This window comes from Mixophyes fleayi, chromosome 6 (assembly GCF_038048845.1).
Source record: "Mixophyes fleayi isolate aMixFle1 chromosome 6, aMixFle1.hap1, whole genome shotgun sequence".
NCBI lineage: Eukaryota > Metazoa > Chordata > Amphibia > Anura > Limnodynastidae > Mixophyes > Mixophyes fleayi.
Genome location: NC_134407.1, coordinates 51,501,456 through 51,521,893, shown reverse-complemented (window position 1 = coordinate 51,521,893; position 20,438 = coordinate 51,501,456). Strand labels below are relative to the sequence as shown.

The following is a 20,438-nucleotide window of genomic DNA, read 5'->3' as shown; positions in this document are numbered from 1 at the left end:
AACTGCTCAGTCAGTGCCTTAGACTGTCTAAAAGAGTGCACCAGTCACTTCTCAACCTCAACATGGGGCTTCAATTCACCATTTCATATTGGGCACCATTTGATGAATGGGATTCCAGCTTTCGAGGCTTGTGGGCAGTCACCCTTCACTTCCAGTTTCAGGGTCTTTTAACTCCGGAGGAGTCAATGCTCCCGACAAATGTACTGAATCTTAGGGTTTTCAACCCCTTGTCAGAGCTCACCTGTTCTTGCAAGAAATGGCCTTAAATGTCCAGTCACAGTGCCTCGGCAGTGACATAGTTAAATCATCAGGGAAGCACCAAGGGGATCAGCAGGATCATGCAGCCATTCATTTCATCAAGGCGAATGGCTGCTCCAGCACAAGGGACCCATAAGCGTTGTTGGTTGATGCCATGTCGGTATCCTGGGATTTTCACCTGATTCACCAGTTCCCTTTGGTAGCAATGCTTCCACTGGTGCTCAATAAGGTAAAAAGAAAGGGCATTCGGGTAATTTACATATACCTTCTTGAACAGACCAATCGCAGTGCTAGGAAACCGGTTTCGGACAGGACCTATTGCATGGTCTGGAAGACCTACAGTTCCTGGTGCGAATGGTAGGTGTTCTCTACATCTTTCTTTAGAGTGGCTCATTTGCAACTTTTCTTGTAGAAGGGTCTGGATGGGGGCTTGAGACTTAGCTTCTGGATTCCTTATTCATTTTCTTTCAGAGAAAACTAGCACTTTTGCCAGAGGTGCAGTCCTTCTTGCAGGGGATGATGCATGTACGACCTCTATACATCCCCTCAGTTGTTCCTTGGTTGTTCCTGGTTTTGACAGCTTTACTTTGATTTAGTGGAGCTAAAATTCCTTACCTGGAAGACTACCTTCCTTTTAGCTTTATCCACTGCTAGATCTGTTTGAGTTGGGGGGCTCTGTCTTTCAGCCTAAGGTGGTTTCCAGGTTCCATCTGAATCGAGATATCTGAGTTCTGGCCTTACATCAGGGAAGGTCATTAGATGAAGAGTGCTTTCTTCACTCTGGTCAGGGTTGTTATTGACTTATGTCCATTGGACCAGGTAAGTGCCCTGGACCGATGACTCCCTGGTCCTCTGAGTATTTGGAAGGAAAACGGAGCACCCAGAGGAAACCCATGCAAACACATGGAGAACATACAAACTCCACACAGATAAGGCCATGGTCGGGAATCGAACTCATGACCCTAGTGCTGAGGCGCAGAAGTGCTAACAGGATATCCTGTTCTTGAAATTGTGAAGACATTTTTTGCTAGATTAGTGTGTGCCTTTTGGGTGTTGCAGCACGGGTATGGATGAGCGGGAGTGCCTGGCAGTCATCTGGTCTTCAGTGTCCACCTTTACAAAGTTCTACAGATTTAGCACCTTTGCATCCATCGACACCAGTTTTGGATGTAACTTGCTGAACTCCTCAACTTCTGGGTATACCTTCCCTTAGGGACGACTTTAGGACGTTCCTAGTTTTGCAGTGTCCCCAATTAGTATGTGAGAAAATTAAATTTTTGTACTTATATACTGAAGTCCCAGGCAGCCCATGGGCTCTAGAAGGGGAGGAACTTTTAGCTTTTGTTGGTAAATTTAAAGTGTCAAAGCTCCTGTCTGCCACAATGCGTCTCCCTTTTGGATTCAGAGAAAATAATTTAATGCAGGTATTAAATCCCATTTTCCACTCCCCTGAAATATGAAAATGAAATAACTAAGTTGTAAAGATTTGTATCGTCGCGTAAAGAGCATCTTTATCTAACATACTCTTAAACTGCTCTATTCTAGTACAAATACTTTAATTGTCTTGTTGAACCCATATATCAGTGTGCCTCAATGTTGTGTTGAAATTTTCTGCTAGCTGTCTTGCTGTCACTGGGCAATTGTAGCAAAGTGGACAAAGCACTTATTATAGCACTTGGTTATACTGTCAACCACATTCTGTTGAAAAGTTCCAGTGTTGAAGTGTCACATATGTGTTTGTCACTTTGTTTCTGGGCCTAGTATTTTGCTATAGTGCAGAAAGACCACTGCACTCCTTTAAGCGCTATAATGGTGATTTAAATGCATTATAAAGTTATAGCTAAGGCCATGCTAGTTTTAAATGTGTTATACTTTTTAACTGGAGTTTTTGCTTTACTTGGTAAAATATAGTGTGTGCAGCAAATATACCTGAAGCAGAACAGTTTACTTTAATCCAGCAACATAGTATCTCCATTATTTATAGCAATATCACTAAACCCAGAATTGTAACAGAGAATTGCTTCTTTGTGTTCTTATTGTTTTCCCACCAGCACAACAAATGTCCAAAAACAAATCTTTTCTGACAGAAATGTTTTACAAACGAACATCTTTAAAATGGGCCTCAAGCATGCCATCACTAATGCACATAGGTCATTTGTTCATCTTTCATGTGTATTTGTGTCTAGCTTTTTCTCCCACACCCAATTGGAGGACACCAGGGACATTGGGTATAGTGTAGGTGAGATAGGCGTGTAGCACTTTAAGAAAGTTGTTAGCTAATCCTAGCTCCTGCCCCTCTATACCCCCCTTCCTCTTTAGGATTCCGTTTATTTTACGTGCCTCAACATGTAAGATGTTTGGTGCAGCTATACAGACCCTGTTGTTAGGTTTATTTTAATCTACATTTTATTAATTTCATTACTGTCAGCTGCTGTCTGCATCTGGTAGGCAAGCCCATTCCCCTCTGTACAGGAGCAGCTGTTGCTTCACTGTGCAAACGGAGGATGGCATCAGGTAAGGTAAACCCCTTCCTTGCACAGGGGTGATAAGGGGGAGGTTAGAAGACATAGTGGGCCCTCTGGGTGGCTGTATCTTACTAGGGGCAATAGGTCAGGTAGGGGTTACAGTGATGGTTTAAGCCCTTGCTAGACAATGGATTGGTGAATGGGTCTGTCCTGCTGGACTGCTGGCAATCCAGTGCTGGGCACAGGGGCGAGGTGCTTCTTTCATCTCCCAGCAGTTCCTCCCTGGTGGTCCCTCACTCCTCACGTGCGGACACCAGAATAGGCAGTCATTTTGAAGCTCTAGCTCCTCCCTTAATTGTTCTAATTAAAATTTAAACTTTATTGATTATTTTTTTTTTGTTTAAAATGACTATACAACAGCAAAATATATTGAAAAATGGTGTGATGTGAATAAATTAAATTATGAAATAAAATACTGGATTCACTTTATTTGACTCCTGTTTTATAATCAATATATTTTTAAGTAAAAATTCAATAAAGTTTAAATTTGAATTAGAATAATTTGAATAGCCGTTTGTAATAGTAAGGCTAGGTACACACTGAAGAATCTTCCGACCGACCTGTTATCTCAAACGGTTGAACCTACGACTGAAGGTCCGATCAGTCTGGCGATTCATGCATACACGATTTACCTTCAGATCTGTGGTCTTCATCTGGTCTTATAGTCTTAAGAGAATGACAGCACAATATTCATTGATTCATTGATTCATTATTGTCACACTGATTAAAACCGCCTTGTTATAGCTATCCACGTGTACTACCGAATTTCGTTCGCTTCTGTGACTCTGAAACGAAACATTCTGTCTCGGAGCGAACAAATTAATTATTCCTTTTACAGTACCCTCTACATTTATTAACCTTGACATTCAATGCTAGCAGTGGCTGAAAAGAGCCTTACTCTGTAAACTCTGTGGAGATCGTGTGCATGAGTGCATACACACTACATGATCGGTTGGTGATTGGTCGGAAAATATTAAACCGTATGACCAACCAAATGAGCCAACAATTTACACTTTCGACCATCGTGTCACTATACACACTAACCCCACTTCCAACCGAATGGTCGTATGTCTGCTGATTTGCCCAATTATTGGATGAAACGCTCCAGTGTGTACCTAGCCTAAGAAATGATCAGGAAAGACAAAGTAAAAAAATAAAAAGTGAAAGACATAGGAGTACACAGTGCACCACTCTGAACAAATGTCTCTTCTTTTTTTTTTCTCTTTTCGATACTGACAAGAATAATTTAGTGGTAGCACCCCATACCTAATAAATGAGAAATATTTTGGAATTTAACTATAGGGTAAAGTAACTTCTTACATTTGGTGCGACAGAAAAAATTCTGTAACTTTTTAAAGTGCCTCATGCTTATCTCACATACACTATACCCAATGTTCCCGGGGTCCCCCAATTGGATGCAGTGAGAAACTAATTTTATGTAAGTATAAAAATCTGATTATTTTTCCACAGTAATGTTAAAGCTACGAGTCTATAGATTTATTTTTTTTCTATTTAAACTTAATTTAAAAAAAAAAAAAGTAGAAATTAGGAATAAAATTTAGTTTGTGCATATTTTGTCCCCAGAAATGGCACAAGCCTTGAAGAATGTTATATTAATGGTGATCCCATGGCACTTAACCATGGACTATGCTTTGTACCAGCATTCCCTTTTTTGCTTCTGTACAATATTAAAATTCAACAAATTTGTGTCAAACAAAGTAGTGATATAAATACCATCAAAATTTGGTCACCATTAAACTTTGTCCATCTGAATTAGCTTCAGGTTACATAACATAAAGGAGAGCACAACTGTTTCTGGCACTACCTATGCTATGAGTAGTTTTGAAATGTACTCATTGAAAGATTTATGGGTATATGAAATACTTTGTGTGGATGACTCATGCATCAGTCGGTGTGAAACATCGACTATATATCTTGTACTTTGATCCAAGGATGTTTTTCATTTGTCACAGAGGAAGATGAAAAGGCAATTTCCCAGTTAGAGGCCTCTAATAAAAGTTTGTCTGGAGAGTTGAAAGTAGCAAAAAGTGATCTCAGCCACTTACGGGAGAGCTTTAAAGCGCTGGAAGATACAAACTGCCAATATGAGGACCAGCTGACTAAAACCATCAAAGAACTGTCTTCAACCATGGAGGGAATCCAAGGTGTTCTCAATAGAGTAAGTTAAATGCTTCAATGTATCCATACTGCACATACTTTTGTCATGCTCTGTGCCGTAAGATGTAAATTATAATGTTTTCACATGTTAAAGGAATTCTATCTTCAAGATACTATTTTTATTAAGTTACATAACATAAATGAACTTTGATTAATTCCAGAAATGCATTGTGATTTATTTAAGTATGCTTCGCTGCCTCTTTTGTATTTTGATTTCTTTTGGTTTTACAACATGCAGGTATCGCTGTTTCTGCAGATAGTGTGGTATTTTCCTGAACAAGAAGGCAGGGCACAAGGGAAAAAAAACTGACCTTTTCCCCTCCCTGAGCCCCCCTGATCCTCCTCAGTCCCTTTTCCAGTGCCTTGCATATAGGAGGGGGGAGGGCTATTTGCTGCTTTGTGTTCCTATTCGGCAGTCAGCCAAATTACTTGTTTCAACATTTCACAATAGTGGTCACGATATGGTGAAGGGACCTTTTAGAAGTGTTTAGGGTGCTCCACCAACCAGGACCTGCACACATGACACAGACTGGCAAATAGCAGGTGTGCTAGGATTACAACAGTTCCTGGGCTGTTAGCCGGTTTTCATTGCTCTAGAGTCCTGTGCCTGCTACACCCTGCATTCACAGTGCTTCCAGACATATGTCTGTCTGTCATGTCCAGTGTTCCTAGGAATCATAGTGGTACTAGCAGACAAGGACTGACTCCTGCTCTTGCAGTATGTCTAAGGCCAAGAGCTCTAGGCCCCCACCTTGGTTCTCCACAGTTATGCCTATACCAAATTCCAGACAAAATTAGCTGCAGGACATCAAGAAACCTGTTTGCTATGCCTGCATTGCTCCAAACAGCAACCCTACAGGCCTAAAACCCTCCAGGGAATGCATGAGAGAGAGTGGGATCTGGTCCCTCGTGTAGTCTGTGCACTACATTATGTGTCTTGGCAGGGAATGCAGAGGAGAGCCAAATTACTTTGGTTCTTTCCATTCCGTTATCTGACTAAATTCATTATGAATTTTTAGAGAAAAGTTGAAGGCCTGCAGGTGAATCATTCCCTGAAGCACAAGTGTCCTCCTTTTTCCAGCACATTAGGCTCATGGGGAATGTTTTGGAAATGTCGGTGGTGAACCCTTTTTCTAGTGAAGAGGAAGGCAAAACTAGGGAAGACAACAAGGACTATTCAACAGCCCTTCCAGAACAGATGTGTCTCTATTCTTTCGACAAATTCTGCCAACAGTCTTCTCGGGGCATTGTTTTTGTCCTGAACATTCAGCACTTGCAAGACCAAGCCCGTGCCCTCAATTAAGAAAACATCCATTCTCCCAGTTGTTTATCTGCCAGAACAGCTCTTTGAGCAGATCCAGGCAAATGCTTCTATGCCCTACTGAGTTCTGGAGTTATAGGAATCCTCCTTCTCCAGATTCTCATCCAATTTGAAGGCAGCGAATCCTCTTTGGTCTGCAGACAACACTTCTAAGAGGTTCCTGTCTACACTGCCTTTTTAGGGAAGGCCTTCTTTTGGCCGTATCATTAGAACCAGGACAACCCAGGTGATGACTGGTTCATCAATATGGCCATCTTGTGCCTTCCCAACTGTTGCAGTTCTTGGAAGTACAGATACACCACATGAAACAGAGTGTCTTTACCAGAGGAAAGGCTTGCCAAACTTAAATATCTGGCATACCATCTTCAGTCTCCTCAACTAACTTCAATACGGACTTGTTTCTGTCTCCTGGGGTTGTTCTCCCTGTAGGCATTCTCCCATTAGCAAGGTGGCATATGTGGGACCTCCCAACTGGATCTGCTCCGCCAGTAGAATTGGAGTCTACTTCTCTCGATCGAGTCATCAGTCTTTTATTAAGGCCACCGGGAAATCCCTCAACTGTTGCCAGGATCCAAGGTTGATGGATCGCGGAATGGATTGTGCAATAGACTCCAGCTCCACAGGTTCGGGTACTCATCTGCTTACACAAATGGTACAGGGCACGTAGTTGCTGAGAGAAAGATGGCTACATGAAAATATTCGGAAGATGATAGCAGTGTGGTTTACCATTCTGCATTTTCAGCCTCTTTTATGACACAAACATTGCAAGATATTTTCTGACGGTTGGACCGTAGTTATTTTCATAAACCAACAAGGTGGTACTAGGAGCTAGACCATGATGTCTGAGGTATTGGAAGTCCTGTCATGAGCAGAGGACAATTCGATATCCTTGTCAGCACTTCATATGGCAGATTATCACAGCAGTTGTCAGTCATCCAGGAGAATTGATTTTGCACAAATAGGTTTTTCGGTTACTGGTCTTGAAGTTCAGTCTTCCTTAAATAGAATTTGATGGCAGCAACTTAGAACATCAAAGTAGCGCGGTTCAATCCCTATCATAGGAACATGACGGTGAACCTAGTAGATTCTCAGTCTGTACCATGGAACTTCCAGCTTCACTAGAAAAGATTCCCTCCATTCCCGCTCATTTGCCACACCCTATGGAAGACCAAGAAAGAAACAATGGAGATCATAGTGGTCCTCCCATTTTAGAATCATTGTTCTGGTTTGCAGTAGCTTGGGGAACGCTCTTGGAACATCCTTGGCCTCTGCCACTTTGGTGACATCTTCTGCACCAGGGACCAAGACATAAGTGAGTCTCTAACAAAGTGATGGAGGTGCTGCATCAAGCTAGGAAGCAAATTCTTCATTTTACTATAGAATTTGGAAGTGATTCATTCTGTGGCATAAGCCCAAACTGACTGAGCATGCTTCTGCCAGCATCCTACATATTCTTGACTTTGTTCAGGAAGACTTAGACACGGGCCCTGCTCTGATAGGTATCTGTGGTTAGGGTTTTAGTAGACACCAGACTCATCTCTGACCACCTTATTTTTAGATTTTATTTTTTTCATGTCGATAAGAAAATCTCTTTGTCTAAAGCCAATTAATCACAAGGAAGTGCAATTACATACCCAGGATCTTGTCAGTATGATTTCTGTTTGCCTCTCCAGATCGAAGAAGTGCAGTAAGATAGAGTATCCTTCCTGCTTGAGCTCCATCCAAACACACTCTTGCTAGATGAATCGGTGATGTCATTGCACAGGCTTACAAGCGGAATGGATGTGAGGAACTGCAGATCCAAAGGTGGCAACTTCCTTGGCAAGGAGAGCCTATTTCTCAGTGGACAATCTGTACAAAGCAGCTGGGTGGTTATTTATCAGACATGATCTTCTGGATGATACCTTCTGCTGACACTTTGAAAAGAAAATCCTTAAATCCTTCTTTGGCAGTACATCAGGGAGCATTGGTGAACCAAGTTTTTAGAGCTGCAACCTGTTTGCCCCCTACACCCCCCACCCACTCACTTACACTATGTAATTGCACTGTAAATTAAAAAAAACAAAAAGGAGAGAGAGAGAGAGATTTTTCACTTACCCGGCAGTGGAACGCATATGCGTTCCAACAACAGGAAGTTCGGCATTTGGAACGCAAGTTTTCGTTCCAAATGCCGAACTTCCTGTTGTTGGAACGCATATGAAGAAGTTGACAGCCGAGGGACCGGACACCAGGTAAGTTCACCCGTGTATAAGCCGAGTGCCCTTTTTCAGCATACAAAAGTATGCTGAAAAACTCGGCTTATACACGAGTATATACGGTATATTACTCTTATTTAAACATTAGATTTGTGCCCAAAATATTAGTTTTAAAAAAAAAATCCAACCAGTACTGGAAACCCATTCTGCACAGCATGTGAACCTACGTTTAGGCCCCAACAGAATGCCTTCTCTACTGTCATACACATGTGTGCCTCATCCTGTTGCCTCCTTTTGTGTATCAGTGCCCCATAAATTGTACAAATACTTATAGGTGCAAGAACTGTGAAGTACTGTACATGTGTTAAGCATTGTTCTGTTCACTGCACGACATTTGAGTAAATGTATAAATATATGTAGATGAATTGCCTCACTGTCTGTAAGATCTTCTGAGCTAATCTTTAATTAATTTCCACTTCCTTAAAAAGTGTTAATTGGGGGATCTAGTACACATAATAATATGTATTGCAGACTTCTATATATACACATGTCTCTATCTGTGAATTAAAACATGATCCTTCATTCTGTATATTCTATGCATTAATAGAACTGTTATAGTACTTTTGTAAAGGTACAATTAACTATCAGTCATAAAACAATATGGTAGGAAAAATAAATTCAAGTTTCCTGGTACTTTTTCTTTAAATGTTTTTATAATCTCTCTTAAATTGCAACCAGCACTGCATTAAGGGCCTGATGCTAAGTTGAATGTAATTTAATCTAAAAAAAAGCAGCCCGTAAAAATAAAGTACTTACGGCCATATGCCGAGTCTGAGACATCTTCAGACGTGTCCTGCTCTGCACCTGTAGCCTATACGTCAGGCTTACATACACCCAGCCAGGTCATACCCACAAGAAAGGATTGCTGACATTTGTTTTGATCACCAAAAACTCATTTGCTAGTAGGTTTGATATAATACAGCAGATATAACATTGTAATATAATGTTCGCGCGTACAAATGAAAATACGTCCACAGAATTCTATAATATAAGCACAATCAATGAGTTTCAGAGATGAATTAGCTGCCAGCACAAGCTATCTGCTTCTGCTGCAGTCATCATCATCACCACTGTATTTGAACATGAGTGAATGTGCAAAAGATTCGGCTCCTGACAGGACAGTATATCATCATCAGCAGCAGCTGTTTATATAGCGCCACTAATTCCACAGCGCTGTACAAAGAACTCACATCCGTCACTGGCCCCATTGGAACTTAGTCTAAATCCCCTAACACACACACACACACAGACAGAGAGACTAAGGTCAATTTAATAGCAGCCAATTAACCTACCAGTATGTTTTTGGAGTGTGGGAGGAAACTGGAGGAAACCCACGCAAACACGGGGAGAACATACAAACTCCTCACAGATAAGGCCATGGTCGGGAATTTAGTGCTGTGAAGCAGAAGTGCTAAACAACTAAGCCACCGTGCTGCCCATGCGTCTGTGCTGGTCTGCCTCAGTCACGTTTGCGTGAACATGCCCTTACGGTACTCTGCCTACGTTAGACTTATTGCACCTCCTTACAGCTGGAGAGGCAGCAGTGTCAGATACATGCATATATATGTGCACTCTTTGTGGGCATGCACAGTGCACATTATCATAATTTACTATATGCAAACTAGTGTAAATTCAACCCCGCATCAGGCCCTAAGTGTTTTGTTATATGTACATCTGGTTGATGTGTCATGCCAAATATTTCTAATATGTTAACAGAATCCATCGACATCTGAAGATCAGAAGTCAAAGGAGAATGGATCCAGCTTTTGATGCCACTTTTACTTTGTCCTGGAAAGCAAAGAATAATGTTAAATAACGTTATGCAAATCATGATTTTGTTGGAGTAAAAAGAAGCGGTATGTAGTTTTAATTGATATTTAATGGAGGAAAGATGTATATAGTTTTATGAATGCGTGCGTTGCCTCATAGTGATTGCCTGTAATTCACAGAGCAAACCAGAGTACACATTTTTTTGAAATACGTTGGATAAATTAAATGTTGGCAACACAAGAAAAAAATAGACTGTGTAATAAATTAAACCTCTATATATTTCTTTTGTTATCCTTTCCACTATTTTATGTATATATTAAAAAATAATAATCTAAGATTAGAAAAGATTTCAACTTATTTTTAGCCTGTCTTTTAAATACAGATTATTTGTCTGTTACCAGTGAATATTCCCTACAGAACCTAGATCAACTAACTATACCTAGCAATAAAATTGTAGCCAAATGACAAATTATATATGTAATGCATTTAAATTTTTGATGCTAATGATTTATTAGCTTTTCTTTCAGATTTATTTTCTGTGTACAAATAAAAACAAGTATTCAATATTTATTGTTTAAATAAGACTGGTATAAAATAATAAAATGGCAGATAATAATATACTGATGCAATTCTGGTTTCCATTAAGTCGTCTTCCCCTGCACTATGTATGTTCTTCCTAGCTGGAATTACAAGATGACTATGCCCTACAAGGATAGCAATCCACTTCCCTGTAATAAACCACGTTGCAAACATTTTGCTCTGGATGTTAGAGTTGGTGTTTCTCTATTAGTGCTCCCTGTCAGTGCATCTTCTGGTGTTTACCTGTAGATGGAAGAGGACATTTCTCTCTATAAATGGCCATCTGCACCCTTTAGGATTCTGTTTTCTTTTGGTCTGCTGTGAGGAGGTTTCTACAGAAGATGTTGCCCCAAAATATACTTTGTGCAGTTATCCAGCCCTAAACACTGCAGTTTCTGATCCTTGTAGAGTCCTTTACCCAACCTATCATAGCTTGGAGTGATGGAACAGCCTCACAGGTAGGAGACGGGCCTGGGACTGCTTCAGCTTAACAGTTCCTTGTGCCCATCCCCTTCCTGACCTATAGTTTAGACTGTAATGAGAGACAGTATGTGACTTTCTGCATACCATGTGGCCCTAGAGGTAAAGCGGGTTGTAATGGAGTCTTGTCTGTAGAGAGAGTACATTTATTTTTTGTTCTTTTGCCATTAAAGGGCTTAATTGTAATAGAGATCATGTAGGTATGTGTCTGCACCATATGCAGGGGCTCAACTGTGTCCTGTCACTAACTATATATATATATATATATATATATATATATATATATATATATATATATATATATATATATATATATATATATGCACAGTGTGTATGTATGTATATTTAATATACTTTCTGACACCAGTACTGTCATTATATTGTCCACTATACTATCATATAGACTTGTACTTCTAATACTGTCCTACTGTAGGATTGTGTATCCCCTGCTGTAAATTCTAGGAATATTCGGTCACTCAAGAATTCTGTGACCATATAAAGGCACAAGGCTGCAGTTTAACTGTTTTTATAAAGACCATAATGGATCTTTAAATTGACTTTTGTAAATTATTACAGATAACAATGGGGTCTGTGGGTTGAAATCAAAATCCCTAATTATAAACAAAGTCCTCCTCGCATTTTTGGTTAAAAGTGAAAGAGCCTGAAATCCAGTAAGTGATCAGGGGTGCCCTTCAGCATTTGGGGACCTTTTCAGATGCTCATCGGACAATTTGGCAGTTTTCCATCTCATTGCACTCCAACCACCAGTTGGATGTACTGCTCCTATAATAGAGAAGTGTGTGGTAGCAGAATAGACATTGATAAAGTGCCAGGAATAAGTGTGAAAAGCTTCCCTAGTGCTGAGGCACGGACCCTGATAGGTAGTTACCCTCCAATCTCCAAGCAGATTTTTTTTTCTTTCTTTACATGTGCTCTCGGCCTGGCACTATGCTCCATGCCTAATACTATATGTTCCTCCAATTTTGCTCCCTTGTATCTACAGCTCTTTGGAGCTACCACATAGTAGACTGCCTTAACAGTGTGCTTGTATGTTGTGCTTTGTCCAATATATCCCTTCACCCCCAGGTGCACACATCGGGGGGGATTCCAGTTGCCTGGAAACCCTCCTATGCTTGAATCTCCCCTTCACCTCCAGTATGCAGAGGCCAGTTATTGACCTCACTAGAGGTGTTTCTGTACACTGGCAGCATCAGTGACGTCATGGGAGTGCCAGAAGAAGGCAGAGGAGCTGTGCAGCCTATTACTGCTGCTCTGCCCTCTAAAAGGGACATCCCTCTTCTGCACCACACACTGCCATAAGGACTGCAGCACACAGCCAGTTAGTTTAAGCAACATGGATCCCTCCCCCATATCTGCTCAGGAGCATCCCCCACTTTCCCCCAGCCCATCACTGACTTTCCTCTCTCCATGTCTGTGTCAGCTATGTCTCTTGTCCTCATTCTCATGTCTCTATCAATTCTGTTTCTTTCTCAATTTTTTTGTATGTACCTCTTACTCCTTCTGTCATATATGTGTGTGTCTATTTTCTACTGCTTTATGTGCCTCCAGAATCACTCGTACGTTTAGGTAAATTCCAACTTAGTCTACGGATTGTCCAATACAAAATATGGAACTGATGACTTTATCCAGGAAGTCACTTAATGTGTTAACATATCCAGCACTGTTGTGGGTGGAGAACTTTCTACTTGTGCCTATGAATTTGTCCTCTGATATGATATATAAATGATTCTGTATATGCTGACCCATAGTGATTTATATACTTTGTTTCAGAGTGTTGGACTATCTATTGTTTGCACATAATTGTCCTGGCAGCACTTTCTCAAAAAATTTTATTCACTTGTACACATTTCATTAGAGAATATGCTGCCAGGGCAATTATGTGAAAACAAAAGTTTGTTTGGCGCTCTGAAACAAACCTGTATATGCTGACAGGCAGTGATTTATATATTAAGTAGGAGATTTTGTGCACAATGCAATTAGCTTACCTGCCAACGCCAAGGCTTCTCCTATGGGCGAGGCCCTAGTCTGTGTAACAAGTGTACTCAGGATGTCCTGATTCTCCATTTTCAAAGTATGCAGCACCCATAAAGGGGGTGGTCTGATTCCCGTAACAAATTACAAAACTGTGAAACTAAGGCGCGTTTTAGTCAATTAATGATATATGTGTATAAGTGAATAATTGTCTTGGCAGCACTTTCACAAATCATTTTAACCTGACGTTACATTGGTAGACATCTGTTAACATTCCCAGCACTCTTCTGAATGCAGTGAATTCCTTACTTGTACTGTGAATGTCACATACAGTATGTGGACCTAATGTTATATTACCAGAAATCCGTGTTTGTTAGAATACCTCATTTAATATGGCCATCATTACTGCTCAGTGACAGATGTTCCTTGTTCTGCGTAATTCTTATACAACATAATCAGAGTTTTCTTGTAACACAAGCAGTTCACATGCTTACAGCTAGTTTATAACCACACATGAATTCTGCCATCAAACCAATCCTAAGGGGGTACAGATGCTCAAGTTTTATAAAACTTTCCTGAACCAGTTTGTTGGATCGGATTAAAAGTTCAAAAATGTCATGGATATTCTTAAATCGTTGGAGCTGGTACAATCTGAAACAAATACATTTTAACAATGTGATCCTTTGAATTCGGTAGTGTTCGCTGTTTGAATTTACAGGCAGCATTTCATTGATATTCACATTGAAAGTGTGAAATAACTAACGTGAGCCCCAAAGTTCAAATGGCAAAATCAGATCAAAGTATAGTGAAGATTGTACTGCAAATCTTTGACATCTTTGAGCATTACTACTAAAGGGTGCAATGTTCATGCAATATAGGAATCTCGTGTCATTATCAGAGATTAGGAAGGCAAAAAGTAAACCTTTTATTTACTTCTGTTTTTACATAACATGGTCACCAGCATTCTGATAGAAATGTAATTTTATGCTGTGTTTTTCTCCTTTTACCACATATCTCCCTGATGCTCATAACATAGTGATAAATATACATGTACATAGGTTGTGGATTCTCCTCATGATCACCGTGGATGTGTCCAAATACCACAGATTGGGCTTTATTTCAGAAAACGTAAGGTAAATATTCTGTGCTTTCTCAAACGGTGTATGGGTCCAATCTATGCTGATCAGAGAACAAGACACTTCACTTACATTGCCTAGTCATTATTATTTTTAAAAGGAAGAAACGTGCAACAATTAGGTCAGATTCATACACTGTGGTACAAATGCACATAAGTAACAGAGAAGTTCATTCATCTCAAATATCACTGATTACTTGCCAGTGCTGGTAGCATGTGCAGAAACATCCATGTTTTCTTTAGACCTCTCTTGCACTGTATGGAGAGGTCATTTAATTAGAAGAAATTAGTCAATATCACAAATAATCATTGAGTGCAGAATTATGCCGTTATTCTGTGGGTTCCACCCACAATATTTGGTTTCGATAAAAATGTTTAAAAGATTAGTCCATTTAAATTGCACAATTCTCTGGAATAGGCCTTCTCATCCAGCCATCATGAGCTAAAGTAATGTGTCATTATGATGGTAACATCTGTATTTTTTTTTATTTTTTTTTTTTGCAAGAAATGTTCGTTTTCTATGGGATTGTGCATAATTGGATTCATGATCGTATATGTAGAAAACGGACCTCAATATTCAGGATGGTTACTGGTCAATGCCTTATATGCTTATGTAATTACCAAGGGGAAAAAAAGGAATGTGTATTAAGAGAATTGTTTTCTCCACAAATTGTTTGTGTACTGTGCATGTACCACAATTAAAGTTTTTTTTTTTTCTTTTCATAGTTTTAAATATAAATACCAGTACAATCCTCTGTAACTGTTAAATATGTGCTAGTTTGAAAATCTGGTACGCGCCTGGAGAAATTTCAAATAAATGTGGTGTTTATTCTCAAATTATATATACCTATGACCCTAGATTTCTTCCAATAAGTGACAACCAATATTTCTGAGTGAAGATGTATTTAATTTGCATGCATAATATGACCACTTATATGAATTATCAAATTTGTAATTATTCTGTAGATATATGGGTTCTGATGTATATTTATCAATGTGCCTCTCTTTGGTACCTCAAACTCCAGTAATATGGCTTCCAGGGTGGAAAAGCGATGATTTCACAAGTTATTTGATTGTGTATTCATTTTATGCTGTTCTACAAGGAATATGATTGCAGTTGTTCACACTGATTGTATCCATCAATTAAAGATCTTTGCTCTTGATCAGCCAGCTTCCTCATACTATTTCAGAAAAAGGAATTGATTAAACCTAAAAATGCTATGTTTGCATACACTCAAAAATGGGTCTATGCACTTACTTGCAACTCCCAATACAGCTATCTTCGATGTCCTATATCAATATATAGTATATCTCCAAGTAGTATAATGTAAATATGCGCGATCTTAAAATACGTGTAGCTTAAAATATAGTGTAAAAATAAGCCGGATGCAAAAAATGACAATCCTCATGCATGTCGCAGCAGAAATCTAGATTTTGCAGACCAGGCCATGTTTTTCCAATCTTTAACTGGTCGGTTTTGGAGAGCATGTGCTTACCCGACAAGAGCGGGACCCGGTATGGTCTTCTGCTGCTGTAGCCCATACACTGCTAGGTTCAACATGCTGTGCGTTCAGAGATGCTCTTCTGCATACACTGTTGTAGCACGTGATTTTTTGAGTTAATGTCAGCTTGAACCAGGTTGTTTTTTGTTTTGTGCTCTCTCTATAAACTCTAGAGACTGTTGTACATGGACATCCCACGAGATTAGTAGATTCTGAGATACTCAAACCACTGACACCAACAATCATTTCATGGTTAGTCACTTACATCACACTTCTTCTTGTGGTGTTTGATCTGAACAACAACTCAACTCCTTGCTTTAATTCATTGAGTTGCTGCTGTATGATTGGCTGATTAGATCATCATCATCAACATTTATTTATATTCCGTAACGCTTTACAATTGGAAACAAACATTAATAAGACAATACTGGGTAATACATACAGACAGAGAGGTAAGAGAACCCTGCTCGCAAGCTTACAATCTATAGGATATTTGCATAAATGAACAGGTGTACCATAAAAAAAAAATGCCCATGGGGTGTGTATTCTTTTGTTTCAATTATCTTGTATACTGTCAGTACCCGATTAGATAAACAAAACTGAATGACAAAAATCGCTGTTAAAAATGCGGTTTACCGCATATGAAACACAACCATCCTGTAACTCACATAGGAGTAAAATATCTTCACTAATGTTAGCAACCCCCTTTTAACAGGAGCAGTTCCAATGACTGGTTAGTGGGCATGGACCTTGAAGTACAGTTGGCGGACACTTGTGCAAATAAAGAAACTTTATAGGTCTGCATTTTTGTGGTTTGTAATGAGCCTTAGCATGTGCAGAAGGGGGGGGGGGGGGGGTGTGTAGAAAAAACACAAATCTATACAATTGTGGAGACATTACTTCAGTATGGCAGCCGCATACAAGAGCAAGAGTTCGTATAGAAAAAGTACATGAGACATCACCGAGACTTTTATTGAGACATCACTACAATTGCCTGATCTTAATTACAAAATTAATTGAAACTAAATATTTAACCTATTAGTCTGAAATCTTTTTATAGTAGCCCTCGTATTACTTGTTTCCTGCTCTTTGCCCTTAATCTGAATCCCACAGTCTAGATGAGTAAACATTCTTATTTTATTGTATAGCACAGTAATCTTTACACAGAGTAAAAAAATAAATAAAACAAATTTGGGCAGTGTGTTATGCATCGTCAGCATGCTGCCAGCGGAAGTGAGGGGGACTGCAGGCTTACCAGGACTGAGGTAGGTAATATGTTTAACTTGTCAACTCCATCTAAATTCAATTTTCAGTTTTGTGTGCAGTTATTCTTGAAGAGCGAGTAGAACATTAATCACACCATGGTACAAGGAGGCATCCAGTGAAAAAAGGTTCCAAATTTATTGTGTATTTTCAAAATCCTTAGTGTGTTTTATGGTTGCTTATCATTGTTACTACAATGTTATTGTCAATAGCTAAAAATATAAAACCGGAATTACAAATATTATATATCTTACATATTATATAAATAACATTTACATGTTTACATATAAAGAAAAATGTAATATGAAACAACCTTGTCCTGATTTACATTGTGTTTATTAAAATATAAATAGTATTTTATTTTCAAGAGTAATTGCTGTTTGGATTCAAGCATAAGACATTAAACTGGTGGTATTTTCATGTTTGGGGGAAGAGGGAATACGGTTTAGCACTATACAAACAAATGTAAAATATCTTTCAAATTAATGGAAATGGCTTAAAGGTCATGGGATATCATTTGGTTTCCATTTGGAAAGTACACTTCACACTGGCATTTAAAGCTTAATTTTCTGTATTTGAAAACAGTTATCTTCCTGTTCAGCAAGTCAGAGTCTAACAGAAGAGAATGTGAATTTATATGCAACATAACACTGACTCAAAAGGTCAGGGCTCAGGCCCTTGCAAAAATAACCACTAAAGCATGGCTGCTCATCTTATTCCAGAAATATTTACCAAGTCTGTAAATTCTATACACACACACATATACATACATACACACACACACACGTGTGACACAGGGGGGCCAATAATGCTACCTCTTTGTAGGCAGAAGTGTGACTCAAAAGTTACCATGGCGATGGGTTCCCAAACTTTTTCAGTTTGCGGCACCCTTAGAGTCTCCATAATTTTTTCAAGGCACCCCTCCAAATTAATTACCGAGCAGTCCTGTTTTGTAAGTAGTGGAGTCAAAATAACGTAATAAGTATTTAGGTCAGGACAAAAATACTTATTTAGCTGTATGTTAAAATACACACAAATCCAAGGGAAAAATAATATTTTTATATTGTTTTCAATTATATTTCTGCCAAATAATAATTTACAGCTAACTCACTCTGTGCCCTCCTTCATCTCCACACACTCTGTGCCCCCTCTTTCATTCTTTTGCCCCTCCATTCCCGTTTCCTTTCACTTTCCCCCTCCGTTTCTTTACTTACCATACTTGGCCTTCTGTCTTCCCAATTCAGCGGTGCCCGGGACCCAGCATCCTCTCTCCTGCCGCTTGTCACTGAATGTCGGGCATGAGGACGTCACACACGACATTCAGTGAGAAGCGAGAAGGATGCTGGGTCCCTGGCCCCGCTGAATTGGTAAGTTGTTGTTTTTTTTTCCCTCTTCCTCGGCACGGCCCCCCGTGACAACGCCGTGGCACCCCTGGGAGCCGCAGCAAACACTTTGGGAACCGCGGGGTCAAAGTAAAGAGCCAATCAACAATGCTTTCTGAGCTGTATCGCTCTCGTGTGACTGGAGTAGTATCCCCCCCCCCCCCCTTCCTCTTAACCTGCCAGCATAGTAATGATCAAACGCTTATGAACACCTAGCAGAAACTGAAAAACTAGACCAAGTAAAAAATGTTCAAAGGGAGAGTGTATGAAATAATGGGTTGTTAATACATTATAAAGTTTAGTAGTGTTTAAATGCCCACACATTAGAACAATGTTTCCTCTTTAAATAAATTAATTGCAGAAGTTACAGAAAATGATATTGTCACAGTAATACTCAGAATTATTTGATAAAATGTTTCTTTCCTGTTTTGATTGTCATTTTCTTCTGTTTAAAAAACAACTCATGTAATTACACTTTTTTAATTCTGTACCCAAATCACAATCGAAGGGCCCATTCTTTGCACACTGTCTCATTTGCATATTGGAACCACAAAATATTAAGCTGGAAAGGTGGACACAGATCAAAAAGAGGTAGAAATCTATGCAGTTCCAGAAGAAATAGCAAGATTGATTTATAGGAGGGCTTATATAACAATTTATACATGTAGTTCAGATGTTAGAAAATATATTTGACAGGGGCATTCCTGTTTAGTTATAGTACATATATAAAACATCTGTGGGTGCAATGTTTACATATAAAAGTCACATTTAACTATTAGAAAAGTGAGCTGTATAAATATGTTCATAGAAAAGCAACATGAATGAGATTGCTGCCTTGAAGGCTCTGTTGGGTACATGTCCTATACATTCATAGCCGCAGTCAGTTGCATTAGGGAATTGCTAGCGAGCAGTCCTTCTTTCTTGTTATCAACATTGACTTCTAGGTTCTGCAGAAACGTCCTTTTCTTCAGCTTCTCAAAAATCACAGAGTTATTAGATGCAAGGCTTATCCGGGTTCTAAAAGAGGGGGGGGGGGGGGGGGGGGCAAATGGAATTTTATTTTGTATATATACGTGAAGGAGACTAACAAGATGCATGAACACTGCATCTTAAAAACATGGTTTACTTGAGCCTCATATTGTGCTCTTAATATGAAGATGTTCGCAATGAAAACATGTTGGTCTAGCACTTCTCCCACTTCAAACTCGCCAACATATAGACATGAAGGAGCTGGCTCAGCTTAGAGAAGTGGAAATGGGCATACAGTTCAATGAATGGAGTTATTATGCCTCAACACATCAAAAGTATTGAAGGACCCATTTAACGGAGTAGGCTCTTACTGATTGCATGTGCATTTTTTCACATGGCTTTGGAATGTTGAGAAGATCTCCATTCATTTAACTGTAACAAGTCCTGCTCAACATAAGAAAAGCAAACATCCCTGTGCAGGAACAGTTCAAAAGCTGGAACATCAATACAAAAGGCATGGATATATTAATGCTAAGTAATGACAATTCTACTGAAACCATTATAATGGGCAAGTGAATTTATACGGTCACCAATTAACAGATCTAGGAGTATATTTACTTAACTGCATTTTTTTTTTTTTTTTTTTAAATAAAAGTGGAGATGTTGCCTATAGCAACCAGATTCTAGATATTCATTTATTATGTTCTAAAAAAAATGACAGCTAGAATCTGATTGGTTGCTACAGCAACATCTCCACTTTTTCAAAACCGCAGTTTAGAAAATTACTGTCTAGAATCGTATATAGATTTATTTTTTTTCCTTTGTGTTA

General features: G+C 39.2%; 2 protein-coding genes across 2 annotated transcripts in view; one reads left to right on the top strand and one right to left on the bottom strand.

The window, feature by feature from the left end:
• Positions 1-10,925, top strand: part of CCAR1 (cell division cycle and apoptosis regulator 1) — a 53,982-nt gene extending 43,057 nt beyond the window's left edge. The window contains exons 24-25 of the mRNA XM_075216477.1: positions 4,757-4,962; positions 10,254-10,925. Coding sequence (XP_075072578.1) covers positions 4,757-4,962; positions 10,254-10,307 — 260 coding nt within the window. The 3' untranslated portion in view covers positions 10,308-10,925. The remainder of the gene's footprint in view (positions 1-4,756; positions 4,963-10,253) is intronic.
• Positions 10,926-16,428: 5,503 nt separating this feature from the next.
• Positions 16,429-20,438, bottom strand: part of STOX1 (storkhead box 1) — a 45,545-nt gene continuing 41,535 nt past the window's right edge. Inside the window, exon 4 of the mRNA XM_075216476.1 lies at positions 16,429-19,657. Within this exon, the coding sequence (XP_075072577.1) occupies positions 19,501-19,657 (157 nt within the window). The 3' untranslated portion in view covers positions 16,429-19,500. The remainder of the gene's footprint in view (positions 19,658-20,438) is intronic.